At 34.3% G+C, this 23,737-nt stretch overlaps 1 protein-coding gene across 5 annotated transcripts in view; it reads right to left on the reverse strand.

The window, feature by feature from the left end:
- The window catches only part of PSPC1 (paraspeckle component 1), a 66,470-nt gene that overhangs the window by 26,260 nt on the left and 16,473 nt on the right, over positions 1 to 23,737 (reverse strand). The window contains exons 7-8 of one of the 5 annotated variants that reach the window (XM_050894280.1): positions 7,730 to 7,787; positions 3,314 to 3,483 (exon numbers count right to left, since the gene is read on the reverse strand). The exons of the other annotated variants lie outside the window; for them this stretch is intronic. Coding sequence (XP_050750237.1) covers positions 3,314 to 3,483; positions 7,730 to 7,787 — 228 coding nt within the window. The remainder of the gene's footprint in view (positions 1 to 3,313; positions 3,484 to 7,729; positions 7,788 to 23,737) is intronic. 5 annotated transcript variants of the gene reach the window in all.

The following is a 23,737-nucleotide window of genomic DNA, read 5'->3' on the forward strand; positions in this document are numbered from 1 at the left end:
ACAAGTGATGTTGTCATGAAGTTCAGCAGATAGTCCAGCAGAATCAGGATCACACATAGAGGGAAGAAAGGAGCAATTCAATTAGTTATTATGGAAAAAGAGCTGGAAATTAAAGAGTGCTAATGTTATGCTCCAACTTTGTAAAGTAAATTAAAAATTAAAAAGTTAAGTATTAAGACCAACTGTGGTGCTGAATGTAACTTCATCCTTTCAAGCACATCTGAAGCAATACATATTCTCTATATAACAGAAGAGACAGCAAACAATTTTACACCTGATCCCTATTCTGCCTTACATACCAACTACAATGCTTCTCCCTTAAATAAATTAGACACAGAAACACTGTCAAACTAGAAAAAAAAAAATTAGCTTTTGTATTTCTAGAGACTGCAGGTTTATTCTGTTAATAGCAATATAACCTGAAGACTTACATACCCACATATCTGTGGATATTTCAGTCCATACTACCTGGAGTCTGCCTTTTGTATGGCACTTTAGGAATCTTCAGTTAGACTTTTAAAACCCAGTCCAAATAAACTGACACAACTAGTGACAAAATGCATAACTGGACTATGCTTAGTTTAAAAAAAACCTTGATACATATCTGAAGCTTAATCTGAAATATCAACATAAAATGAAAATCCAGTTAATATTCCACATTTATTTTCCTTAGTTCTGTGCCCAATATTAATAAAGGTGTATGTGCTTACACAGATTTATCTGGCTACAGCAATTAAGACCTAAAACAGAAAACATGCATCTGAGCACTTAGTATTTATGCAAGTCTTTAAAAATAGAACCCCACATGATGAAATTTAAAACATTAACTCAACATAACATAAACCATTAAAAGCATAGATATATATGGTACAATCAGATCTTGAAATAACTCATCATTCACCTGCTGCGGACAGTTAGGCTTTCAGAAGAAATTCCTTCTGTACAGAGAGCTACATTAACTGCCCAGGTATTCAGAGTTCAACAAGAACATTCAAGACTAGCTCTTTATTTATATGCCCAAATCAGAGAAGAATTATTCTGAAAGTCTAACTCCAGTAATAGTAGTAGAGCTCAACAGTTCTAAAGTCTGCTAATTCATATATATATTATTTAAATATGTAAACAGCATTATATCTATATAGATAATATATGCAACTTAGATCATGGTTGTATATATGTGCATAGTTTAAAATTTGACATTGAATAAGAAAAAAGTCACTTCAACAGCTGCATAAAGATCTACTACTGCCCCAAAGTACCTTAAAGTCTGCAGCACTGGTTAAAAATTGTTAAAAATTATCTTTAACTCATGCCAGCTTGTTAGCAATGGATATGAACTTCAACAAATAGCTTCACATACTCCTGATAATTTTTACCATTTGACTTTTGGACAAAAAGTCCTCTTTCCAACAAGGACCCCTCTTCTCCAGCTAACAAGAAATCTGCAGTAATTAACTACCTGCAATAAAGTGTGTGTGGGGGGAAGCTATTTTTAAAATGTTATGTTCAAAGATAATCTGTTTCAAAAGACTGCAGTGGAACAAAAAGAAGATTGCTCCAACTCTCCCCTAAAAGACTTCAGAAAAACATCGAATTTAAAAAATGAAAACTGTATTTCTGGTCTATAAAGCATATTCTCCATTTCCCTCAGTGGAAACTGAAATTAAATCTTATAGTGTTTTAGTAGACAGCCCTCAAAGGATCTTTAAAGTATCTTTCCAACAACAGGAAAAATACAACAAGGCTATGCCTTTCTGTAGGGGCCTGCCCCCCAGATTAAAAACCTTGAAAGTCCAAAATAAAAAGAGGGGGGGGAAAAAAAGGAAAAAAAAAAAGGCAGCATCTAATTTGTCCTTCAGTAGCATACAGAAGAAAATGGAAGTAAAAAAAATATTTTTTTTTTAAAACATGCATTTTGAAGTGTCAGTATATTCCTACCTGGAATGACTTTTTGTAGAAAAACAACAGTTTGAGATAGATACCATGATTTATGATACCATGTTCTTTTCCTTACACCTCTTTTTCAGTGGCTATATAATCACAAAAGAAAGTTCCAGAGGTGACCAGTAACACAGTGGTCTCCACCAAAAGCATCTCTGAAAACTGTATTTCTGAAAGGCATCCCCTCCGCTTTGTGAGAAATGATACAACTGATAAAATGAGCTGGCTCCTATGATGTGAAGTGAGATCCTCTCCTTTAACTGGTAAGGACCAGACTCATTATGTATTTTGTGCTCAATCAAAATCTCATTTTCCTTTAAGGAACAAAAGATTTTGTCCAAACTTCATTATACAGATTCCTCAGTCGCAGCCGGATACTGTTGAGAAGGCATATATAAAAAAAATACAGCTACAAAATGCTTCTGTGTTCCAATAAAACTATAATGGAATCACTGTTTATACTATATACTTCTTTATATCACACCACCACTAGAACATGCCAAATATCTATTTACAGAGTAGTACTGAAAAATATGTAAAAATCAGATTAAAAATTATATAGTTGTTTCTCTACATAAGACATTACAGCTAGGAAAAGTGACTGGCTATGAGAACAGAGCAGAAATGGCTAGTGCTTTAAGTGCATCCCAATGGCATATCTACTCTTGATAAAGAATTCCAGAGGTATACAAGACATTCCCTACCACCCTTGGCACCTGGGCAATATTATTTTTCCTGTACTGATATAACAGTTATCCCTAACAGCTGTTGGTACACTTATTTTCTAAGTGGCGTAATTACTGTCATAATCTCATGCATTCAACAGTGTTAGAAAGGAAATACAAAAAACACTAAAGTCGCTTTAAAAAATTAAGTAGTTTACACAAAGATATCTTCACACTACATAGCTTCCAACATTTAACTGTTCATCAAAAACCCCAACAAGCTAATACACAGAATTTAGTTTCACAAAAGAAAAAACAGCAAATGCCTAAATTTACAGATTACTCTGGTATGTTCTTCCTTCTTCATTTCACAGAAATGATCTCCTTCTATCAGTGAGTTTTTCATTACAGGTCATACACGCAAAGTTTTGCCACAAGTGCTGTACATTCTAATCTCAATTTTTTAAAGTCTAGTTACTAATCAGAGAACTCACCCCATTCCTAAGGAAAGTAGGATTTTCATAGTAATATCAAATAAACATTTCCCTTCTGTGTTGTAAATTATCTGCATGAACAAGTTTTATCAGTTACTTTTAACAGATTCAAAACATGTAACATTCTTACTCAGTGTGAAAATATCTTTGGTAACAAAAATGGGCCATGAGACATGACAGCTATTCAAAGTAATTAAATTTGTGATACATTACCACTGTTCCATTATCTGGCATCATTGGTGTTCCCATATTTGCAGCTCCTTCTGGTCCCATGGAAGGACCAGGACCCATTGCAGGGCCAGGTAAAGTTCCTCTGTTGTTCATATTCATACCCATCATTGGAGGAGGGCCTTGGTTACCAGCAGGTGCTGGGCTAAACGCATCTATGCAAAACAATCTATACTTAGAGCTGTCCTATCTGAATTTTACAAGAATAAACAAACAATTTACAATATTTAAAAAGCCAAATGTACAAGACTTCCAATACTTGAAATAAAAAAAAAATTCTTTGAGACTGTACATTTATCTCAATCATCTGCTTTTAAACAGATTTTCATTAATCCCTATTATTTTGCATTACTTAATCTGCCTCGTGTGTTTGAAAATCCTGAACTTTACAGCTAAATACAGCTGTACAGTTTCTGTGCCGGCATTGAAGTGTTCCTATAGCATATATATGCAGTATACACGCCACAAATTAGCAAAAATCTCAAGTGATTTTGCAGTAATTGGCAGCTATAAGGCAACTTGGCTCTTTAGGGATCATAACACATTAAATATACATTTGCAAAAACTGTTCTACCAGTAGTATGTCAACTGTATATAGTGTTACAGTATATTAGTCTAACATCTAAAAGCAATACCAAAGATGGTACTCAATTTTACAATAAATTATTTGTAATATGGCATAAATAAATCTTGCATTTAAATGTAATTTATTATAGTAAAAGTACCAGAAAACTAAGGAAAGTTTTGTTAGAAATGAAAGTGACAGAACAGTCTCCTCTAAAATTCTGATTCACAGTAAAAGGTACAAGAAAAGCTTAAAAACATCTTTCGAGATCATTTAGCTATAATATTGCGCTAGGAAACACCACTCTGCCAGTACCCACTAACACACTCAACAGGTAGGTAAAATCGCCTTCATAATATTTTCTCATGTTGTTATAAGAAAGAAAAAAGTCTGATTATATATTTCATAATAGCAGATGTAAATGATATATCATCAACTTCAAGACCAGTGGTGATACGTTTTTTTTCCCCCCACAACAATGATCCATGTTTTTCAGCGAAAAGTGTGCATCCAAAATTTGATAATGGAAGAAGACATGCCTTTGGAATCTAGCCTACGTTTTAAGTCATGACAACATAAAAGAATATCAAGAAATCTGACATGTTGCTAGACTAATAAACTTGTTATTTTTATTTCAAAAATCAACCTCTCACCTCTCATCACAACTGTAACTTCTTCAGTAATGAATATATAAATGTACATCATTGTAAGCAGGCTATTTAGCACAGATACAGTACTATGACTGTCTGCAGGTATGCAAAATTGCATCCTTATTACCTACCCTGAGTACACGTATCACAGCAGTCAGTGAAACCACTGCATCCAAGATATTGCTCCTAAAATTGCAGATCTGGGCTTGATCATATACATTATGCCAACTGCAAGCTGCTTAGCAAAAACAATCCATGCAACACAGTAGCACATGTAAAGTGCTGAACAAGTTTATTAGAAGCAATTGAGAAAAATCCTATAATTTTGAAAAGCAGAACTCATTTGAGCTTAGTAATGAGAAACTCCAAGACCTCTCCCTATGACACTAAGCCAAAACAAAGGTATGCACAAGTCAGATGCTTCTTACCTACCCACAAGCATGATCAGTTCATGTAGCAGGTAGAAGATTGTGCTACAATTCAAGAGAATTACAGTGGAAAATGCCCTAAAACTGTTTTTAGTATCATCCATTCAGTGACTAAATATGGAAGGAAAAGGAGAAGTCTAAACTGCCAATATAAGGAGAAACTTTTATTTTCAGAGGCTAGAAGTACTCTGCAGGACTATCATGATGGCAGCGCTTAGTGCTGGTAGTAGTGCCATTAACTAAAAGCAGTCAATGCTCAATTATCTGTTATTGGCTTGCTTACCAGCCTAATTAAACTTAGCCAGCTGGCCACACGCAGGTAGCGTTCACTTATCCTTCAACTGCGACAAAGTTCTTATCCTCTGTATCATACAAATGCACCCATATTGCTTCCAGGGTGACGTATAGCAACCTATACTATCAAACCTCTATATTATTAAGCCAGTTTCAGGCAGCATCAGCTGACAGGAGGACAACTAGGGAGCGTAATGCAAGGAGAGAGTGGCCCTGCACAGTTTCAGCAAGAGGCCACCATGGCATTTTAGCTACACCTCAGAGGTCCTCCTAGCTCCAAAGCAGACCCTAAGAGCTAACCACTTGATTGGCCATTCTTTTTGGTGGGACACTGATGTTAGCAGTTAATTCACTGGACCAGGTTCAGCAAAAGATGGAAAGCAGTCATCAGTGTTCATGCCATGATGCACAGACACTGAAAAAAGGTCTTTTTCTGCAATCCAGAGGGCTGAAAAAGTACACTTTAAGTGTCCAAACTGCATGTGCCAAGGCCTGGCACAGCTGGCAACAAGCCATAGTCAATAATCCTCATCAATGCAGATAGTTCCCAGAAAAGCCTTTTTTTTTCCATATTGAAAAGTCTGAGCTGCACTTAGCATTAAAGATCCAGTTAAGTGCTATGATGAGGCATACAGATTCTCTCAGAACTTGTTTGCCACAGAAAACAATGTAAAAATGAGTGGACCAGCACAAGTCAGCCCAACACTAATTAAATCCATCAGAGGTATCTTGCTTTCTAATAACTCTATCATGCCAGTATTTCCACTGCTGAAGATACTCCAGCTCCCCACTGTCCCACGTGATGAAAAGTCGCAAATGGCACAGGTAAAGGCCAGTTAAAAATAAAGTTACAATTCCAACAGAAATGTTGAGAAAGGATGCTAAGATCAACAATTAAAGGTTTACTATGTAAAGGTCTACTGCAAGTTTTTGGGGTCAGGTTTTTCTGGCTGTAGTGGTGGGGTTGTTAATGGGCTGGAGAAAAACAAAAACTCTACAGTGAGCTAACCTAAAATCCCGATACTGTGTAAACAAACACTATCTTTACCTATTTGCTAGGGATATCTTTCCCTTTTTAAAATAGTAGTTCACTGTTACTATAACTTCTTTTGGAACTACAGATTTATTTCTAAAAGCATTTGTATCAAGTTTAAAATCAAGTCATAGCACAAAGCTTACAAAGCAAGACTATGATGAACATCACTGTTAAGCATTAAAACCTGACAAGAAAAGGGCTGTGAACTGATTGCTATAAATACACCTTTAAAATCTGTACATAAAAAGTGTATCTTGTGGATCTGGACAACTGGTACACTATCAATATTTATGAAGTCTCCTAATTAAATGAAATTTTCAAGTAGACTGCAATAATATGCAAAAGTACAACTATAAAATAAAATAATTTAGTCACAATTTATGCTTCAGCTTATTATTTGTAGATAACTTCACAGTGTCTTCCTTTAGAATTATTTTTAAAGCTCATCTTCACTGAAAGAAAAAGCCTACTTCTATTTTGCAGCTATAAATGTGTCTCAATTAATACATGCAAGGAAATGGTGAATAATGTATTCTGAAATCTGGACCGAGCAGATTCATTAGTCTATAAATTCACATTACTCAAAAGGTCAAGTGACAATGTTTACTAAGTTTTGTATGTACTTTCAAATTTAAAATCCACAAAACCAGTATTAACTTTTCTTTAAATTATCATCTTAATTTATTTTAAATGAACATCAGGAAGCTTCCAAGAGATATATATTGACAGTTAATACAATTTAGTAAGCTTTGTTTTTTAAGAAATATTCTAAGTTTCAGTCTTGTTTAAAAGCAGATATTCTGGATAAGTAAGATTCCAAACTGTTTCAGTCTGCATATACGGAGCAAGCACTAATTATTAAGAATGTACCTTTCTAGACTTCACAGTAACAGTTTTTAGCAGTGACAATATTTTAAGTCACAAAAGTGAACTGCGAATATTTACAAATACAGACTTGCAATAAATTAGTAGAACACCAACCACACTATTCATTAATCTTTTGTCAAGTACGTCAACAAGAACTTACCAATTTTAACCTCTGTTATCATTTCACTGCATGCAATTACAGTCCCAACTTCTCTGAATAGGTAGTCCCTCCAAAAGAATGCCAAATACCTTCTTAACAGAAAATTCCTCTTTTGTATCAAATAATTTCTAGAGCTTTACCTTTCCCTGCCTTTTTGTTTCTCTTAACTTGCACATCATATTTTTCTCCGACAGGTAGTCAAAACAATAAAATAAAGATACACCTTGGGAAAAAAAACCACCTGTTTGGAAGCAAAATATGTGAAGGTTTTTTTATTTTCCAATACTGCTTACTGCTTTTTGCCAGTAGTTGTCACTAATTAATAGTGCTTGAGTACCATGTACAGTCCCAAAGAAAAAGAAATTTTACATTACAGAAGCCTTTTTCCTTCAGATCCCTACCTCCCATGTTTATTGCTCCACGAGGACCCATATCACCCATTCTCATTTCCTGTTCTCTCTGAAAGTAAACATAGTTTTCATGGTCAACCTATCATTCTTAGAACTTAAAACATTCCCATTTACTCCATGAAAATAAAAATTTTCAAGTTTCAAAAGTTTCCATTGATACAAAAATGTAGAAGGAATAAAGTTAACTATACTTCCCTGTTTTTATATAATCAAATGGAATAGTAAGTTCAATATAGCAGTGCGGTACATTTTTGCATAATGCTAAAGGTTAAACATCACAAGTTTCATTTCTCAGATGCAGCAGTCTAAAGCTCCCAAAGGTATGTAATCAACTGCAAATGAATCCATCTTCATGCAGTGTTGTTCATTAATAAGAAGTATATTTACATTTTAACTGTAAATAAAGAGGTTTTATTACAGTATTGCCTAAATGCCATGGTTCAGTAATAGTCAATCTGTCTTCACAACTCAAAAATGCTTGTGTTGATTGGAAACCAAGCTCTGATGTGTTATATTATGGTATATAAACTCAATCTGCCAGTTCATCTTTGTTCAAATAATTTTGACTTAACTTGGTGGTGGCACATTTTTTGATAAATTATATCATGCTATTGATATGTTAGTTCAGATAATGACCATCCTTTTGAAACCAGCATAAAAATGTAGTATTAACATAAAGTATATAACATGCATTTATACTAAATAGACAAGTAACATGCCAAATTGATCCAGATTCAATTGATGCTCCGTCATCCAACAGCAAAAGAGTTCTGACATTACTGACCATGAACCATGGCCTGCTGTGAAACAATACTCAAAATATAGTACCCAGAGTGGCAAAAATCATCACTTAGGGGAAAACAAAGTACATCTATCACAGATAATTCCAAGGGATTTTAGTATTACTGTTTACAAAAGGATGAAATAGAAACAAATTCACAGTTCAAAATGAAAACTAATGAAACTTATAACAAGAATGTTTTTGTCATGAATTTTCTGCAAGAATGTTAACTTATAGTCCACTCTTGAGTGAACACATGTGTGCTGAGAATAAGCATATGCAAAAAAAATTTACCTGATTCTGAAAGTCATTCCACTTATGATTTAAGAGTATAAAGTTCAGATGCACTTTGAAAACAATTCCATATACTAGGCAACTCACTCTTGCTAAAAGCAACCTTTAAATGGAAATATTAATCAAAATACATTCACAGTATTTTTACGGTTGCACAAAACTCCTTTTCATTCAATCATGTTTGGGATGCCATACATGAGTCTTCTATCTTCACACACTTAAAGCTGCAGACACCAATATCTGACGGAACACAGTCAACAGTTTTGTAAAAATATCCTGGTATGGGAAATTGTCATAAGATACATGACAAAGGGCTCTCAGGTCAATAACTTTGTTTCTAGTAACTCATATTAACCTAGAAAACGTACTTAACATAAGAGATTATACACTATTTTCAAAAGAATATGGCTTAGTGTGGAGAGAAAAAGTAAGGCCTCATAACTAAAAAGACACAGGCAGGTTTTAAGGTCCAGCTATGAAAGACCATTGATGAACACTAAGAAGGACCTTTGCTTCTGACCCTAGAACCCACGTTAAAACTTAGAACATGCAACTTTGTCAGACCTTTCACAGCAATGTCAACTGACATTTTAAGTAAAATCAGCAACCCTATTAGGATCAATCATACCCACAAATTGATACCAATGAGTTAGTCACAAAATCAGCATACAACCTTGTTGATATTAGTCTGCTTTTACACCTCAGCCCTGACATGAAGCAGAAGGAAAAGTCGTATATCATCCCTAATGTCAATCCCTACACCAACATGGTAGAAAAACACCGTGGCTATCAGTTTACATGAATTAGACTGTGTGTGCATGCATGCGTGCATATGTGCCTGTGTGAAAACAGGACACACCACAAACAGCTGTGAGATACTCTTCAGCTACAAGGGAAAGTACCAGATTTTAAATTACTGCATGTAACTTACTTGATGCATCTAAGGTTCAACTGTAAATTGGTGGGGGGTTTTTTTAATGTAAAATGTGCCATATAAGGCAGGGCCAAGTATAATACCAGCTAGATAAGGATGTTAAGTACAGAGCTATAAAGCTGTACTAGTTACTAGAACTTAACTCGTTTTCTTTGCAAAGGATAGAAGCATTGGCAAGCTGTAACATACACTTTTAAAAAGCACACTACACTTCCTCCTAGCAATAAACCAGTTTTTTTCCCTCAGCTTGAAATGCTACCAGTCTTCAGTTAACAACACGTACAACAAAAGAGAGGGGTAGAACCTGTAATTTTTACTTTTTTTTAGTCTAGTCTAACCTTTGTAACAAAAACCATGAAGTAATTATTTGCCATTTTGTAGCTTTAACTTTGGTGTTGAATTATTACCATATAAAAAACATTTCAGCTATACACTCAAGATCCAAAGATGTGCCTTATGATGTCTGCTGCCTGTTAATCTATCAACGTGCCTACAAGAATTATTATTCCTACTGTTGCATGTTCACAACTTAGCATGTTCTTTTGAATTTTCAGCACAGCGAAATTTCTTTATACTGTTAACATGGAATTAGCAAATTTAAGATAAATCCCCTGTCAGAGAAAATACTCAATTTCAAATGTTAACTGACAGCATATATCATTAATGTAATTAAATGCTTGACATATTAACTATAAAACCATGTAGTTGGATAATTCGCCAAAACCTGTATTTGCAGGAGTCCAGATAACAAAAATTCAATCCTATCCTACACAAATCATGTCCTAGACAGCTATTTACTATGTGAGCATAAACAAGTTATTGCAGGTAAGTTAGATCAACTATTCCATGGGGTTTGCCCAAAATATGACAGAAAAAGGAATACCAACAGGCAGTTATGACAGGGTAGCTGAACCAGTGCTGGTTGATATTCCAGCCCACCCAAGAGCTTTGTTCTTCGATACTCAAGCCTTTGCAGAAAGTAACAATGATAGCGTTATCTTCTCAGAGCTTCTTTTCCTCACTATGCGACTGCTCATTCTTCTGTGGAGTAGCAGCCTGCTTCAGCCCCTTCCCTGAAGCCACCCATAACTACCCATAACAGGGAGTTGAAACTGTGCTGCAAGAGAAGAGGGCTAAACTTTTACTAGAGAAATATGTGGGGAGGCGATTAAGAACCTCTGAAGTCACCCGGTACCTGGGAAAACAACTTAAACTGGAAGAGAACAAGAAAAATGGATGATATGCAATTACAGGGGGAAAAGAAAGCCATAAGACAAAGAATGTGTAGTAAAGCGTAATTTAAACCTTGGGAAGATTAAAAAAAAAAAAAAACCAAAACCAAAAAAACAAAGGGAAGCAAACAAAGAATAATATCCTATTGTAAAAGGATAGTTGTTTAAACAACTCAAAAGAAAGCTTTCCAAATGACTTCTGTTGCAGGATTCTTGTAAAATACTTCAGAACTCACTAATGCAAACAACCCTCAAGAAGGTCTGATTCATCTGAGTAATTTGCTTTTAGAAAAACTGCTATGATGGCAACTATAGCATTATACTTGATAATTACTTTAGATACCAGCATTAAAAATGAGATTTCCTCACAATTCCAACTCATTTTAATGTCAACTATAAAAAGTAGATCTACACAAAATATTGAATACACTCAGTTTTCATATATACATGTACATATATATTGTACATTTAGTATAGTATGGATTCTTCCCTTTTTACAAGTATTAGAAACAAGATTTCTTGAGCATTTGAGGTATATCATGCGCAACATTCTTACACCTCAATCACCATTGATACCAGTAGTCTAAATATACAGAGAACTGCCAAGATAATTCTTCTGGTTTTCTAAAACATATTAGCATATTTTTAAATTCACTCTATAGAACCATGAAACTAACTGTTTTGAAAAGACACCTAAGAATTGATACAGGAGAATGTATCAGACACAATTCCTTTCTCACACTGAAAATAAAAATACAAGTAGTCATAAAACTGGGGGGTTTTAGCTGACAAACCAATACTTTTTTACCCGGAAACAGGCCTTGCAATTGCAGCAGCCCGAAGAAAGTTAAAGATCTTGTCTCCAAATGATGCAATATTCATGGTAACAAAACTGTCAAAAAAGTTATAGTATGGAATAAATACGGCATGGAATATTTTAGAACAGCAAAAAGCAAGATATCAAAAGAAACATTAAGACGACAGATCATACAGTTTTCTTCAAGTGCTTGTGGCCAGGAGATGCACTTCCAAATTAACACAGGACTATTCACTCACCTTTCAGCTAAGAAATGGTAACCAAAATAACGCTAAGACACAGTATCAAAAAAAATGCCTTATCAAAAAAAGAACGCTTACCCGATAAACTTAAACTTGCACATTAAAATCAGTAACTTAATTAGCACTTTATCTAGGTTGTGTGTGTAGAGCAAAACGTAATTCACAGTGCTGTTGATTCTCTCCTGTTTTCGTTAACATGGAAACTGAATTCTATTCTCTAGCAGACTTTATATTTGACAAAACAGGTATAACATTTCTGTACCTCTTACTAGAATTCATTACTCCCTTCTAGAGTGGTTTATTTCATTAAGCTCTTTCTAGAGAAGAAAAATTATTTCCAAAGGCCTCTCCAGGAGGCATAAGACCCTTAAACCTTACACAAAATTGTTGTTTACTGAAAGACGCCTATATTTTAAAGACAGAAATCATACAAGTGGTTCAAATTGCTAGTTTGGCAGTCAAAACTAGAATTTGGGGGACACTTTTTATTGTGCATTATCTGTCTTTTCCTCAGAATATTCTATTATTTCACTCCAATGACTAGGTCACTGTAAGTTAAGCTGCCAGCAAGGAGTTAACGTAATAAAAGCCTTCTCTTCCACCCACCCCTCTTGTCACCTTTGTCTTTGGTTTATCCATCAATTAAGATCTACATGTAAGATCCAAAAGTTACAATATCCCAAAACAGTTCATTTTATTCCATCACATGCAGTAACAGTAAATAATTGTAAATGAAAAATACTGATGATCTTTCAAAATCCAAGATTTCTGTGTGTTCCTAACCACTGCAACATAAATCCAGAGCTAATCCCTCCTCTGAGCGAGGTATCATGCTACGTGATTCCAGAGATCTCTTCCAGGCTAAACTACTCAAGAATTCTATGAATTGAATGATAGCTCCCACCCAGGAGTTTGGAAAAAAGCAAGCTCTCTTACCTCACATAAAATTACACAAGCAAATACATTAAACTAGTAACAACTAAAGTAAATGTAGCTATAAAACATGTAGCATACAGGAAACTACACAGCCCTAATTTTAAATAGGAAGTCAAATGAAAAGAATTTTCATTAGGTTTAATAGCTGTCAACAAGACTCCATCTTTGAGAAAAACATTCTAACAGGGCTAGAGCAGATAGTTAAAGCCAATTTCCTCCTTGGTGACTCAAGTCATGAATAGAGTTGATGGAGATGACTCGCTAAGTTACACCATTAAAAAACCTAAACATGAAAAAACCTATCACATCAGTAAAAACAGGAATACGCATTGCACGAAATATATGCAGATACATATATTCCAGTAAATGCTACAAGTTGGAAAAACATTCCTAATGGTAGTAATAATGATAATTACAGCTGTTGACAAAAAAAAATTTCTGATTTCCCTTACGGAAAAAAGATCTATTATTAATCCAGTACATTTCTTAAATATTACCATCATTTCAATAAGATTGTAAGGGAAGTATCAATGTTATTAAAATAGGGGAATTCCTTTTAAAACTAATTCACAGCAAAAGTATAGGAATGTATTTGGGAAAAACCTCCATGCACTACATCTTTGTTCTCTGCTTTTTATTTTGGGAACAAACAAGAAAGGTCTTCAACTTCTGTGGGGCCTTCCCTCATTTCCCTTCTACCTCTTTTGGAGAGCACTCAGTTGCTGAGGGTAGTCCTCAGCATCTAAACCCCACAGAAAAAAAAAAAAATGCAGTTAAAACAAGCCAAAAATATTTACTACTCTAAGCTGAAATTATTCTTTAGAAATACAAAAAAATATTTTACCTCAAACAATGTTTTAAAAAAATCACAGATGTATTGTAATAAATAATACTAAATTTATATTAATGTGCAAGAGAGCTACCACAGCATATTAAAAACATCAGTCTTAGTATACCTTGTAACATATACTAGTATATTTTACACAGAATTAATAAAGAATTGGGTAGGATAGTACTCCACTATACAACTTCATTAAGTATTGAAAAGCCTCTCAGTGCATCACCTAACACACATTAACACTGGAAAAGATAGAAATGGTTTGCAGTTTTGTGTGAGAGAGAACACACGCACTCAACACTTCTATCTTACAGATTTAGAAGAAACTGTTTTCAAAAAGAAAGTTACATATTCTCCCAAATTCACCTTTATTTTAATACCAGCCATTTCTGATCTTTACAAGATGGAAGATGGTTTAAGATCTTCCTTGTTTAGGTAAAACCAGCTTCTACTTTCCAGAACATGCAAGTTGTTGGGTTTTTGGGGGGAGAGTACAGTGTTAAATAACTGTGATCCTCCCAGTATGCCTTCTTTTTTGTCATCCTCCTACAGCTGGATGCAAGACCCAATCTGAAGACAAGTTGACTTCCTTTCAAAACATCAATCCTCACGTGATGTTTAAGTCAGGTCTACACTGACAGTTTGGAAAAGAAAGCAGATTAATTGCGCTAATATTACTCACATTACAAAGACATTTAGGGGACACCTCACTTACCAGCAACATTTAATAATCCCCTGAAAGAAAATACTATTTAATACAGAAGAGACAGCCACTAGCCTAATCTAAAAGAGGTAAGTCCACAGACCACCTGGAGGCCCCTCAAATTTGTGAGCATCAAGGAGACTGAAAGATCCCAGAAACTGCAACACATTTTTACTAAACACTATAATGTAACTCTCATTGTACACATTAGCACTCAAAAAGACTGTCATCTATAGCAGCTGCAAAGTCTTATTAATGCAATCTGATTACAAGTACTGAAAACATTCAAGAATGCACAATCATTACATTACTATTATTCTCAAAAGATATTGCTGCAAGTAATCTTTTTTCTTAAGACTAGTTTCAATGTGACTTGTAAGATTTTAAGTTTTCCTCAAAATCTAAGTCAAAGCACAGCTGAGTACATTAATAAACTTGCTGTTCTTACATCTTGAAATACAGAAAATCTGTATTTCATACTTTCCCAATAAAACTGCTGTTTGTAAGAGGCAGCAGTTCACGTGTTCTTCTTTCCTTTGTAATGCAGAAGAACCATTATGTTATCTACCAGATTTTACTTACATTTCAGGCACCCTTTTCTCTTGATTTTTTTTTAAATCCAAAATGTTCTAGTTAATTCCACCTCTAAGAAAGCAAACCTGTGACATCCTGTAGAAGTTCAGTACATACTTACACAATCAAAAAGTAAAACTGGATCAAAAAATGTATCTTCTTTTTATACAATGTGGACCAAAACACCACCATTGAAAGAGGAAAGTAAATTTACTTTTCACAACATGAAAGACTCCCAAACACTCCTGCTATTCATCAACCTCCATATGGCACATTGGGCTTGTTCCAGCCTGAAATATGTTTCAGCTACTACTTCAAAATTAGCAAAGGGAAAACTAAAAAATCTTGTAGAAAAATACTGATGCAAGAAGGCAAGTTAAGAGCTGGTTGAAGTCCTTTCAAGAAAGAGTCAACTGAAAATGGCTGATACCTTAGAGTGAAACCTGTCTGCAGTAAAGAGTCACTATCGGTAAACTGTTAAAATACTGTCAAAAAAAGATTTTTTTTCAAAACTTAAGTTTGGGGTAGAAAGTAAACTAGATTAGGAAAACAGTCCAAAATACTTGCAACTGTTATACAGTGAAGACATTTTCTCACTCCTGTGTCATGAGAAGCAGAAAATAACCACTGCTCTGAACTACAGGAAAAAGGCAAATGAACTAGAAAAGACAAATGAAATTCAAAATCACGTGAAGAAAATGTGAATAATCATTACTGGTTTTCATCTCAGAACAAGTGAACAAAAGAATACTTACTGTCCGAGCCAGAAAAGGTAGTAGTATAAACCTTCATGAATAGACACTTTATCAGTCACTGATTTGGATGCAGAGATATTCACCCATCTTCAATATTAAAAACTGGCCATCACTACTACAGAAGTTGTCTACATGCCTACAGAGATTTTTCTGAATGTCTTTATCTAGTGACCTTAGACACTAAACTTGAGAATTGCAATCTTTTACAAAAAATATCCAAGCCAGTAACTTGAATAAAAGCACGAATAAAGATATTTTCATAAAAAAAAGCTTATGTGCTTTTAAAAGACCTTTTATCACATAAGCTACTGCAGCTTCGTTTTACACAGAACTCATACTTTCACAATGCTGTATTACAGGCCAAAAATTCAAATGACAATCTAACTTGTTAACAAAAAAGAAAACAGTCTAAAAAAAGCCAAGATTTACCGTAGAACCTACTCTGTTGATTACAGAACTTTGCTCCATATTGAGATTTATGTCTTTTCTGCTTCATTATTTTGTCTTGTAGTTACTTGCTGCTTCTCTGAATTTTAATACTGCATTTAAAACACTGCATTAATACATTGTTATTTCCGAGTTTTTTTCCCACCTCCCCAATTCCATTTGTTATAGTACAGTAAAACATTGTATATACAATATCTACAGAATAAAACTGAATAAAAAGGTTCCTCATTTTCTCACAATTTGTGAAAAATGTTACTCACCAGCCAAAACATTAATGTATACAGAAGGCAAAATCTGGCCCCAAACAAATTGCATATAAACAGCAGCCAGGAATAAAATCCAAAGATTTTAATTCCATGCCTCTACTCAATCATCTTTATGTCATCTGTTCAGGTAAAGGAAAATCCTACTATGTCCCTTCACTGTCTATGGCTATACAGATGAAGCACTCTCTGAGGGTGTAACTGCAAAGATAAGATTTTTTTTCAAATGCCATCACTGTTGACCATTTGAGAGCAAACAGGAATAGGTATTCTGTCAAAATTTCCCCTTGATCTAACAACTAACACTCACAAGGAAGGTAAAATTCTGCTTCTCAAATATTTTAAGGTAAAATTCAGAAATAATTTTTCACAAGACAAAGGTGCTCAGAGAAGGTAACCACTTTAAAAGATCTGGAAATCCTTTAAAAAAAAGATAGCTATACGTTAACTCCCTTAATAGGAACTTCCTCATTACAACATTCTGTCAATTAATTTGGTTCCGCCAGAGTTAAGAGCCACTTTAGATCCATGAAACCGATATATAAAAACACTTCTCCCATTTCTATTAGCTTAATTTTTTGAATGACAGTAATGAAATTAAAAACATAAATTAAATACAGTTCAACAGCTGAATATAATGCAAATATTTTTTTATTTGTAATCAATTTAAGGCACTTAACTGTTTACTTACCTGCAAAACTACTTTCTGAAAGCAATATCCACCATGTCACCAAGTTCACAATTGATACATGTAATACAATTACATTAACAATATATACACATCTTCATAGGAATATTAGAGAATTTTATGTTGCAGTTTAGAATTATTCTGGTTTTATTTTAGCTAAAAAAGTGGCATTAGAGTAGGTAAGTATCAAAACAGACATCCATGGGAGCATGGAGGATACCTTACTTTCACAGAACAAGTTGCAAATTATTTCATTTAAGATGCGCTCCAGAATTCACCCTGCTGGGTGTGGAGCTGAAGGGCTGTTTAACTGGTAACAAAGTCTGGTAACTGTACCATCATGCAGAAATACACTAAAATATTTAACTGAAAATTGGGTGTTATAAAACAATGCTGCATTTAAGATTTCCCAAACATTAAGTTTTCCTTGCACAGGAAACAAATCTGGGCAAATATTAAAAGAGTGAACATTGGACTGATTCAAAAAAACAATTTTCCCCAACTGCAAGATCAAGGATGAGAAAATGAAAGTCATCAATGTTTACTGAGAAGAAAAATTAACCAGCCAAGAATATCCTTTATCATGAAGTGTTTATGTAAAAATCTAACTACTTCTTAATTGGAATGTCAAATATAACATTGCAAAATCAACTTAAAACACTTTAAAAGCAGCACTAGTTATAGCCACAGTACACTAAATACAATTCTTTGCCAGACTTTTGTATTAACAATTTTTCCTCACAAAGTAGATATTATATATGCTGACTAAATTGTAACAAAAAAAAAAAGTCCAATTGTAGTTGCTACCCCATAACTGATTTGAGTTACCAAGTGATTAGAATATGCAAGTATTTGCCAAAAGGAAGCTGAAAGCTGAAGTTTTTCATTGCTACAAAGAGGTCCTGTAGGAGAAACTTCTAACAAACATATGCAGTCTTTTATACATTATGAATGTTGCTTACAATCAGAATATTTAAATGTTTAAAATTTCCCCAGCAAAGTTCTGGCCTGTCCACATATACAGCACAAACATACAAAACATGAACAAAGAAGCATCAATGAAACTTCCTGGCATGAAAACAGGCTCCAGAGTTCTCCAGCTCTCCATAGTTTTCCAGCTAGTAATTTTATACAACCTGGAGGCCATTTACTGTAAAGCAGGAGCAAGATGAGGTAGACTTGAATGAAGAAAGACACTTATTTGAACAAACAGCATTCTGACTGAGGAAAACAATACACATCGTACCAGGCAATTCTAGTATTTTCATCAAAAGTTTAAGAAACAGGTCATCTGAACAAATCCAAATGGATTAAAAATTGCTTTCTAGTGTCCCAAGTCCACACACTGTAACTCTTGAGCTACAGTGTCTGCTTTCATCGAAAGATATCTAACAAAAACTACTATTTTATTTATGTACTATAGACCCAAAGGTCAGAATCACGTTAGGGACACAATGGGCATCACAATGAATAGGGACAAACAAGAATAGCTGGTTCGTACCTAAAGAACATTATAAATTCCCCTATAGATAAACAAATGTTTAATAATTCAGAAAGGGCAGGAGGGAACAAACACAAAGACTCCATAGGTAAATCAAATTTAAAAAGGATTATGAAAACCAGCACTATATACAGAAGAGAAACAAAGCCTGAAGAACCTAATTTTGACATCATATTGTCTTTTTCAGATCTTCTGTATTAATACATTTAGAAGAGACAAAATACCAGCTAACCTGCCACAAGTATATCAACAAAACTGCATTCAGCAACACTAGTAAAAGCAGCGTGCTTCATGTCATGTACAAAACAAAACTAATACAAATACTCTTTCACCCTACACAATGTTAAGCCTAAATTAGCAAGCCATTAGCCACTGTAGGAAATCATAATGGGGACAGACTTTTTAGCAGGGCCTGTAATGACAGGACAAAGGGGAATGGTTTTAAACCAAAAGAGGGTAGATTTAGACTAGATATAAGGAAGAAATTTTTTACAATGAGGGTGATGAAACACTGGAACAGGTTGCCCAGAGAGGTGGTAGATGCCCCATCCCTGGAAACATTCAAGGTCAGGTTGGACGGGGCTCTGAGCAACCTGATCCAGTTGAAGATGTTCCTGCTCACTGCAGGGGGGTTGGACTAGATGACCTTTAAAGGTCCCTTCCAACCCAAACTATTCTATGATTCTATGATAACATTTCGGAAAAACATCTTTAAATGGTAAACCTTAAATATATTTAATTGACTCTCTAAATGTTAGTTTCTATTAACCAAGACACTAAACTCCTCATTTGCAACAGTTACAAAACAGCTCTACAGAAACTCATCTCATTTTTTTTTTCCAAAAACCACTAATTAAAAATGCTAATTCATCTAACAGTAACACCTAATCTCTGGAAAATTAAAGTGGAACCTAAAGAAAGACTTGATGCAAGACAGAAATACCAGACTTAAATTCCATATTCCTCACGGAAGATTTAATAACCCAAAACAAGCATTAGCTCTGGTAATGAGATAAACCTACTTGATGCCTACACTACAGAAAGGACACTCGTGAAATATTCATGAGAAAACTCGTGTATATTTTAATTAAAAAATAACATTTAGCCTGGTATCAAAAGACAGGCAACCTCACTAAGACAAGTTAATTTCTATGTCTCAGTTTACTGCATTACCACTATTAAAATTCTCCACTCCGTGACAGCTACTGAAGCAAAACGTTAGAGGTAAGCAAAAGGTCAGAGGCTTACTGCTCACACTAAGAAAAAAACTACTCAGAAGGCACTGCCTCTTAAGAGAGAAATCAGATCTATAAATAAGCTTTCCTTACACTAAGCAACAGATCCATTAACAGGTTTCCTCACATCAAAAAATACCATTTCTACTGAAATTTCACTTATTGCTTCTTGGGTGTTTTACTCTTTCTTTAAACACAGACCCTTTGGATAAAGACAAACTTTTCTAAGCAGAGGAACTTATTTTGGCTGCAAGTCTCAATGCCACCAAGTAAGATCTCAGGATTTAGAGAGGTGGACGAGTCCAAAATAGGTACCAAGTAGACAACTTGGTTGTTGTCTACTAACTGAAAGTTAGTTTCTTCTTAGTCTGGGTAAATACGTGTACAAACTCCAAGTCAAACTTAACTCCAGTAGCTGAGGAAGAAAAAATGAAAATTATTACGGTAAACATTAACTTTAGCTTCTGCAAAATATGTAGGGCATTTCTCATATCAAACACATTAACAAAGGATTTTTCTGAATTATTTATAAAACCCTCAGTCTTACTTGTCAGAAGATGAAAAACTGAAGAACTCAGTATTTGAGGAACTTAGGTAAGTAGATTTTTTTTAACTTGTGAGCAGTAACAATTTTCAGAAATTATATCAAAAATACGGAATATGGACTTACTAAATCTGCCCTTTAATAGATTTTTCTTTTTTATCTGTAAAACCCATGAAATAGAAGCTAAGTATGCAAATGGAGTATTCTATAAACAAGCACACCACATGCATTTGAAGTCTTTCCATTAATAACTGAACAAAAATGGCATCTGCTAAACCTGAGGCCTCATGAAACACTAAGACTGACAAAGACTGATGTCATTTTGCCATTGCATATGAAGCATCTGAAAAGTGTTCCTTTAGTTTCTTTATCCATCAGTCTTACTGAAAGAAAATTAAGTTATAAACAAAAACAGATAATCTAAAGAGCACAGACAAAAAAAACTCCTTATCAATTACTGTAGAAGAGAACAAACCTGCGAATGCTTACAAGCTGTACCCCAACACCTAAATTCATACTGGAAATTTATGCACATTTGACAGCACATTAAGGGACAAAAGACAGCACATTAAGGGACAAAAATTACTTATGAATGGTCATTTGTTCTGTTTGCAAGTTCACAGAAAGTAAATATTAGTATGTTCTAAAGCATTTTGTGCAAACAGAAGACAATGGCAACAAAGTAAAAGATTTTAGTCTCCTAAGTATCTGTAACATAACACAAGGAATACTTATCACATAACCCTAAATATTCACAGTTCACACACAATGAAATATAGTTATAAATTAAATGTTAACATTGTAATGATTATTTGCTCCATTACTGAAAAATTACCTTAAGTAGCATCCTTGATACACATAAAAACACAATCCAGAAAGTCAATTATGAACCATCCTAAAACGGTTATGAAATAAATACTTACAACCAAAAAAATATCTTATTCCACAAATAGCTTCGGTGCATTGATTTTTATGCAATGTCTTTTCATACTAAAAGCAGATGTGACAGTTAAAATAGTTATTTCATATCTGGCAATGTAATAAAAGGCTGAAAATAATTTATTTTCTGAAAATAATACAATGTGAATATTTTAAGGCCTGTTAAGGAATTATTATTCTTGCCTAAAGCACCAAATTTAGTATCTAAAACACTGAGGAAGAGAAGAAATGCAAGATTTAAGTATCTGTCTACTGATACGTATCACTGCAACCCTGCAAAAATAAAAAAAGATTTAGTGCTACTGCCAAAACTGAGACCACCCACAAAAACACAAACTGCATATTTATAAACTGCTTGCTCAAAGGCCTAGCCTATGTTGCTTTATGCATCGGAAGAAACTTGATCACTGAAGTAAAACTACTGCCAAGAAAGCAGGAATGTTTTGTCAAGTTGGGTTTTTTTAGTTCTACATTTAATGATCTGCCTTTCTCCAAGTTAGTTTTACCTTAAAAGGCTTTTAAGGTGTCAAACATGAACTACTTCTTCCACAAGTATGTATGCTGGATTGCAATAAGGAGGTAATTCATCTCTCTCAACCAAGCTCTACAAAAAAGCTTTTATAAAGCAGCTTAGCTTTATAGCAGTTTAAGAAACAGAGATTTTATTCATACAATCTCACAAAACTTCACCACCATCAGCTTCATTAAGTATACTAGGCTGTCAAGATAAAATAACCAAAATTTATTATTAGAAGAAAACAGATCAAATTTGAAGAGATCCTTGGAAATTTTTATGAATTTATTTATTATTGGAAATCTGCCTTAGCTTAGTTTAGTTTTGAACAAAGTAGGAAACAATTCTGCATTCAGTGAAAATTCAAACAACTTAGATAACTGGGGCTTTTGAGCATAATGGAATCAGAAGACAAAAAAAAAAATGCATTTTACTCACTTAAGAGCCAAGAAGTGCAAAAAACTATTCCTGAATTACAGAAGTCCAAGGACATTTAACTGATAGTCTTGTTTCAAAAATGTCTGCTAATTCACTTGCAAGTGAATGTAGAAGTGAGGGATAAGATATACCTCAGTAGGCTCAAAATAATAAAGAAATGGGAAGCTACATTTATAAACTGCTCCAAAGAAGGACAAAATTCTTAGAACATAGACTAAACATGTTTTTTTCAATCAAGTTTCTGGCATTCCTGAAGCTATGAACTTTGTTGTTGTTTTGGGATGTGCTTTTTTACTCCCTTGCTCTCATCTGTCTTACAGCTTTCGATCCAAGTCCACTACAATCTCTGCTGTTGAGGCAATCTCCACTGCTTTAGCAGCTGCCACTTTATGCTGATACTTACACAACAGACTTGACCAGCAGTGCTTCTGTGTAAGAAAAATTAAAGGAAAGCAAAACAACATCTAGAAATAATTTTTGAAAAGACTAGGAGATAAAAAAAAGTGAAGTACTTAATATACAAAATCTTACAGGAAAGAACAGTAAGCATTCAGAAGTTGAAACTGATGGACTCACAAGAAACAGTTCCTTATATATGCAAGTTACACTTGAAAAAGGGGGAGTTTCCTTGGAGGGAAGACAACAAGGACATCCAAAAAGCTCAACGCCCTCTTTAAACCATTGGTAAGAAGAGCTGTAAGCTGTAGGCCAGTATCAGTATCACAGCTATTGTTTCATTAAGTACAATACCCACCTGACACTATTTTGCAGTGTTACTACAGAATTAAATCTGTGCACCATAAAACTGAGACTACAACTCCTACATATTTTGGTCTCTTTTGTAGACACATGAAAACTAATACACTAAATCCAAATCACTCTCTTTTCACTCTTCTAAGTTGGTGACATGAATAAAAGTAGTTCCTGGAACTGGAATTACTTGGTAAAAAGGCTCTGATTGAGATTTAACAATGTGAATCTATGTAAGCCCTTCACAATTGGATAGTAACCACTGCACAGTTTGAATAATTAATGTATTACTAGCACTTAGAAGTACTATATTTTTTTTAAAAAATATTTGCGCAGCTGAAAAATAAAATATTGCTTCCAATCACCATCAGCAAGCTCCTCTTTCAGCAAGAAATATGTATGGAAAAGAAAAATTAGCAAAATATTAGAGGAAAACAAGTTTCCTCGTTAAGCTATTATGAAATTAGAATGCATCTATATTGAGCTGTAAGAGCAGATTTCAACTAACCGACTTTTACAAAGCAAGGGAAAAACCCTAACCAATACAAAAGTGTTTATAAATAACTTATCTACTA

The sequence above is a fragment of the Gymnogyps californianus genome, chromosome 1 (genome assembly GCF_018139145.2).
Source record: "Gymnogyps californianus isolate 813 chromosome 1, ASM1813914v2, whole genome shotgun sequence".
NCBI lineage: Eukaryota > Metazoa > Chordata > Aves > Accipitriformes > Cathartidae > Gymnogyps > Gymnogyps californianus.